Source organism: Palaemon carinicauda, chromosome 13, assembly GCF_036898095.1.
Source record: "Palaemon carinicauda isolate YSFRI2023 chromosome 13, ASM3689809v2, whole genome shotgun sequence".
NCBI lineage: Eukaryota > Metazoa > Arthropoda > Malacostraca > Decapoda > Palaemonidae > Palaemon > Palaemon carinicauda.
The window spans coordinates 63,501,443-63,508,344 of NC_090737.1; the positions used below are offsets into that span (position 1 = coordinate 63,501,443).

Below are 6,902 nucleotides of genomic sequence, written 5' to 3' on the forward strand. Positions count from 1 at the left end.
ACCCTTCAGACACCATACACATTTTGTTTTCTCGATGAGTGATCCAACCACAGAAGAACGCAGGCGCCTGGGCATTAGTTCCTCTGTCTTATCATCACACATAGCTAGCATTTCAGAGCTTGATGTTTGACCTGTACTTGGAACAATGTCACCTTTGTTCCATTTGCATCGTCGAGACTTTTCAACCTTGTATAAAGATGAGATTGATATGTAGCATCCTTGGTGCATGTAATAATTTGGAGACCCATCTTGCTAGGAAGTGGTGCTGTGAATATCAAAATACCTATCAAGTCCTGACCATCTTTTAGACTTTGACTCTTGACACTCACACTTTCTGTTGGTGATGGTATCTGAGGACTTACAACTCTTTCCACATTTCAGTACACATTCATATGACATCTTGCTGACAATATCTATTTGAAATGTCTTGAGTATTAGACTAATTCAGTCTTGATCCTCTTTTAATACTATGGAAGTAAGGAAGTAGAACCACAAACATTGACCTGAAAGAAAAGAAAACTCTCTTAGTGGGGTCAATTTGAATATGAAAAAATGTCAAATCAATAAAATAACATCAGAAATGATTTCCCCATGCCAAAAAAAAACCCTATGAAACATTTTGTACAGCACCTTTAGACAAACCAGGAAAAAGTTATTTTTTTTAAACTGGCAATGGTGGCCATTTTGAATTCAGGGCTCTCAAAAGTTATGCCCACACTTTTGACATGGGCATGGGGGCTAAATTTCCTTTTTACCCCTCCAGAAAGTCAAATATAAAGAGAAAAGTACCTCCGCCCTCAGTGGTCACAGAACTTATGAAAATGACCCAACTATTAATTGTCCAACTGAATTTATTAACTCACTCGATTAGCCAGGGATGACACTGCATGTACTTCAATTTAAAATTAGTGTACCAATCATTTTGTTGCAAAATATCAACTCTTGAAAGGACCTTTCAAAGCAAAGATGTCCTCATTCTTCACATTTCTATGATTCCAACGATATTCCTTTTCAATTTAAGAGATTAATATTCTCAATTCGATTGACATTTGTAATCACAATGAACAAAGGTCATGGCCAAACTTCAGGCTTGTGTGGTTTAGACATAGACATGGATTTCTTCTCACATGGGCAATTATAGGACGCGTGTTCTAGAGTTGGCAAACTAGAAAATCTCTATATCTGCACTGAAAATGGAACAACAAAAAACGAATATATAACAAGCCTTATGAGATTACACAATAGAGATGTGCACTTTCTCTTTTCTTTTTTATCCTTTTAACCAGAATGAGAGAGCAATATGCAGCCAGCTGTTATAAGCTTTATTCCGCTAAAAGGCAATATACATCGAAAAGATCAACAGAAACACAAATACCTTTGCTGAATACTAAAAGATTATTGAAATGACATAACATCCAACCACCATCAATAATTATCTGACGAACATGTCATTATGCATATTCCCTGATCAAAAAGTCTAAAATATAGATAGCAGATACCCAGAGTGACCTAAGAGTACGAAATTATGATAAAAAAACATGAATTTAATTGTCATAGTAGCTAATACCGTGAGACAATGCATAAATTTAGGTATTAAAATTTTATCCAGTATGATGATAATTGTAATATTAATAATAATAATAATAATAATAATAATAATAAGAATAATAATAATAATGATAATAATAATAATAATTACTATTATTATTATTATTATTATTATTATCATTATTATTATCATTATTATTATTATTATTATTATTATTATTATCATTATTATTATTAGTAGTAGTAGTAATAGTAGTAGTAGTAGTAGTAGTAGTAGTAGTAGTAGTCACAGTCTACAGAGACTGATGGTTTATAGTGTGGGTTCCGGGTCACATCCAGCTCCTTTAAGAGTCCATAACTTTCCGCACTATACAGTACTGTATGTTCTGTTTCAAGTAACACGCTCTTTGACACCAGTCATGTGGCTATATCACCTCGTCAGTCCTTGTAATGTAGTCCCAGGGTAGTTTAGAATGGTCATTTTCTACCAGAGCTTGAGGCTGATGCTTGTACCATTTGTTGCTGCATTGCCTTTCATATTTTCTACACACTCTAATAAGGAGACTTAGCCACTCTATCATGCTCTCCATTGTCGTCTGTTTAAAAAATGTCGTCATTCCTTACATTCCTATGATTCCACCGAATATGCCATTCCAATTTTATTATTATTATTATTATTATTATTATTATTATTATTATTATTATTATTATTATTATTATTATTATTATTATTATTATTATTATTATTATTAAAGAATGAAGCTAGAAGCCCAAGGGTACAAACAGAAAAAATAGTCCATAGAAGAAAGGAAGTAAGGAAATAAAAACTCTAAAAGAGAAGTAATGAAGGATTGGAATAAAATATATGAAGAACAGTAACAGCATTAAGAAAGTTCTTTCATAAAGAAACTATAAAAAATAATTATGTTATCCACTTAAACATAAAAAAAATATTCGCTGCAAGTTTGGACTTTTGAAGTTTAACTGATTCAACTACCTAATTAGGAAGATCATTCCACAACTTGGTCACATCTAGAATAAAACTCCTTGAATACTGTGTATTATTGAGCGTTATGGTAGAGGAGTCATGACTAATAGAATTTGCTGCATGCATGGTCTTACAAACGGGATGGTATTAAATGGGAAGATCTGAATGCAAAGGATTGTGAGGATTATGAAAAAAAATCTTAATAAACATGCATAATGAACTTATTGAACGATAGTACAAGAGACTAATATCTGGATCAGGAATAAGAAATCTAATAAACCTTATGTTCCTTTCTGCAAATTAAGATGAGATTTCGCAGCTGAGGAATAGGCAGGAGAACAATACTCGAAACAAGGCAGAATGAAGGAGTTCAAGCAACATTATCAATGTTGAGATTTGGAGTTTATGGGGAGACTGTTGTAAACCTACTTACAACAATAGATTAAGTTTTTTTAGGGTTCAACTTCATGGCCCAGTATATGCATCAAACAAAAATCTAAACTAGATCCCCATTAAGGGATTTAATAATCCCAGATCTACATTCAGGGGTATTTAATTGTTGCATAAATAGAACAATCATCTACATATGCAATGATCTTGTTTTCTAATCCAAACCATATGTTATATGTATGTAGTATGAATATAATGGGCCAAGAAAACTACACGAGGAAACAACAGATATCACAACAGATATCACATTGCTTCAGGAAGACAGAAACCTCTCAAGATACATAAAATGAACAAAGTGTCTTTTCTTCAAATAATAATGTAAACAAGGAAGTTGGAACATAAATGAAGAGACATTTGCCACCTTCAGTTTTTTTGGTAATGATAGGGTGCCATATCCCGCCCTGCCCTATCTTCCCCAACAAATGAAGCTTCATATGCTGACTTTTTGATGCCGATACCTCAGTGGTCACCAAGGTGACCCAAGGTAGTATCAGGGGCTATTGGAACTGCATCACAATGGTTCACCATTCATTTCTTTTCCTAACATACTCTTTTGCCTCTTTCAAATCTATGCTTCTGTCACCTAGGGCTTTCTTCACGTCATCAATCCACCCTTACATTGGCCTTTCTCTTGCACTTTTATATCAATGTTTACATTCATCACCTTTTTCAGCAGCTTATCAATTTCCATCCTCTCTACATGGCCGAACCACCTCAACACATTCATATTACTTCTAGCTACTAATTCAATTCTCAAACCTGTTCTCACCCTCACAACTTCTTTCCTTAGCCTATCCAACAGAAATACACTAGCCATACTCCTCAGGCACTTTATCTTGAATATACTCAATCTCTGTCTCTTTGCCATTCTCATTCCTTACAGCTTCAATCCATACATTCCAGTTTGTGCAATTATTTTCTTATACAGAACTCTCTTTGCATACATTTCTAACCCTCTATTCTTACCATCCCTTCAAATCCCCATGCCAAAGGCCATTGGAAAGTCTGTTAATAAAACTCTTTTCTATACACTTTTCTAGTCACACTCAACAAATTGAAACCCAAAGAATTACAATAATCATGCACATCTCCCTCACCGTACACCGTATCTTCCATTCACTCTGTGACGTACATATTCTTCCACTCCACCATTTGCAGCAACAACTAAATTCAAGTACTTAAACTTACCAAATGCCAGTGCAAAGTCTGTTAATAAAATTTTCTACCATTTACTTTTCCAACCCCACTCAACAATTAAAAAAAAAACAAAAAAAAAAAAACATGCAATTCTCCCTTACCTTACCCTGTATTTTTTATTCACTCTGTGATGTATATCTGCTTCCACTCCACCATTTGCAGCAACAACAAAATTCAAGTATGTAAACTTATCTATTTCATCGGATAACTATCCATTCAACATTGCATTTGATATAGCACCCCGCTCCCTTCATTTGCATCCCAGAACCTTACTCTTACCCACATTACCTCAAAACTGCCTTTTCTACCACACCCTTCCGAACTCTGTCACTAATCGACACATCTCCTCTGATTCTACAACTGACTCACCTCCGATTCATGGTCACTCTCATCTGTCAGTTTCAATCCTCGATCAAGCACTCGAGCATTCATCTCTCTTACAGCCCCATGAATAAAGAAAATGAACAGCCATGGCAGCATTACACATCCCTGTCTCGACCCCATTCTCATTGAAAACCACTCATTCACTTCATTCCCCATCCTAACACATGCTTTACTGCTAATGTATGAACTCTTTACTGCTTGCAGCAATATCCCACCAATTCTATATAACCTCATAACATTCCACATTGCATTTTCACCAACTCTTTCAGAAGCTTTATCCAGATCAAATAATGCAAATTATAGTTTCTTATCTTTTAGGAGACATTTCTCGCATATCTGCCGAACTGTAAAATTCTGATCCATACATCCCTTACATCATCTAAAGCCACCTTGTTCTTCTAAGATTGCCTCCGTTTTATTCTCTTATTAAAACGGAATTTTTGTTCTTTGTCTTCAGCTTTTCCCGTTTCTATATGAGGTCACCTTTTATAATCAGCCATCAAAATCTTCCTCTGACCTTTACAACTTGTTCTCTTACACCCTTTTCCTTCATGCCATATAATAATTTATCTACGCACCTGAACTTTGGCCTTTCCATCCTTTTGCCCTCCACCTCGTGTTTCAAAACCCTTTTACATACATGTTCATCTTCTCTCATCCTGATATGAAAAATCCATTTCAGTCTTCTTTTCTGAGCTTTCTTTGATAGCTATAACACTTTGACTAGCCCCCTGAATAATTCATTGTGGATCTTATCTTTTTTGTGACACCAAAAGACTCAGCATTCTCCTCTCGGATATTTATAGTTTTGTTTTTAGCTCTCTCTTTATTGGCAAAGCCTCTGCCCCAAGAAGCATGGCTGGTCTGAAGATACTATTTATAAAACTTTCCTTTAACCTTTGCATTAATCTTCTTATCACAAAGTATCCGTCACGGCTTTCTCAAATTCCTCCATTTGCATTGGGCTCTATGCCTGACTTCTGCATCAAAGTTTAAATTTTTGCTCATAACAGAACCAACATATTTGAAGGAGCTAACCCCACTTTTGTCGTCTTGATCTAATTTCCCCTTTCCTGCCATTCCTTTCCACTGTTCCACATCTAATCTGTCTTTGTTTTGCTGGTTTTCAAGCCTCTACTCTCAGGTCCTTCTCTTCCTCTTTCTATCTTGAGCTGAACACTTTCTCTTGTTAGATCAGTTAGCAAAATGTCATCAGTAAGCAATGCACTCCAAGACACCTCTTCTCTAACTTTTGATGTCATAACATCCATCACAATGTCAAACATATAGTGACTAAGGGCTGTACCCTGATGCATGCCAACTTTCACCTTAAACTTATCTGTAGCTCCAACAGTGCTTCTTACTTGTGTGGTTGCTCCTACATACATATCTTTCGTTATTCCGGCATACTTTTCAGAAAATCTTTTCTCCATCAAGCACCTCCACACTTTCTGCATAAGCACCATATCATATGGTTTTTCAAATGAATAAACACCAGATGTAATCCTTTCTGTTTCTCTCTATATTTATCTACAATATGCCTTGCTGCAAATAGTGCATCAAGTATTATCTTTCCTGGCATAAAGCTAAATTTTTTGGCCAAAAATTGTGGTTTCCATTCTCAATCTCTGCTATTTTATCCACTCATATATTTTCATTGTAAGTGCTATCATCTTAATTCCTCTGTAGCTACCTCCCGACTGCACATCAGTATTTTCTTGGCTATTTTTCCACATGTCTGGCAGTCTTTCTTTATATTACATCTTAGTTAATAAATCCCACAGGATGCCTACGCCATCCTTTCCTAAACACTTCTACACTTCACCTCGTATTCCATCAGGTCACAAAGCTTTCCCCTTCTTCATTTATACAGTGCCTTCTTAACCTCATCTCTGCTGATATCCTGGAGTCTTCTTTCACAGGGTTTCCATCTCTTATTATTTTGGGTTTTATTTTTCATTTAATAACTCTAGAAAGTAAAATTTCTATCTAGCTATTATGCTTTCCTCTTTTGATAAAACTCTTCCACTTTTTTTCCATAATTAGCTTGATATGTGTTAACTCCTTTGATGAATCATTTCCTCATTTTCAAACGTATGTATTCTCCTTTGACCTACAGATGTCTCTAAGTAGTTTTAAGCTTATCCATTGCAATTGATTTTACCTGTGATATTACCCTTTCAGCTTTTTTATTTGCAGTTTTACAATCCATCTAATTCTCCTCATATTGATTCCTATCATAGGCTACTCCTGCTTCCTTTTTTTCTTATATATCTTAACTTGTGTGTTAGGGTTCCACTACTAGCACTCTTTTTTATTTGGTGGTCCTCTACCA

The 6,902-nt window shown here is 35.3% G+C and overlaps 1 protein-coding gene across 1 annotated transcript; it reads right to left on the reverse strand.

The window, feature by feature from the left end:
* Positions 1-5,667: 5,667 nt before the first annotated feature.
* On the reverse strand, positions 5,668-6,033 carry LOC137651627 (uncharacterized). Its single transcript, XM_068384847.1, has one exon. It carries the CDS (start codon positions 6,031-6,033, stop codon positions 5,668-5,670), a length of 366 nt encoding a protein of 121 aa, XP_068240948.1.
* Between the last annotated feature and the right edge of the window lie 869 nt (positions 6,034-6,902).

Coding starts and splice junctions, on each gene's coding strand:
- LOC137651627 (XM_068384847.1), bottom strand. CDS start 6,033: ATGGTGCTTATGCAGAAAGTGTGGAGGTGCTTGATGGAGAAAAGATTT.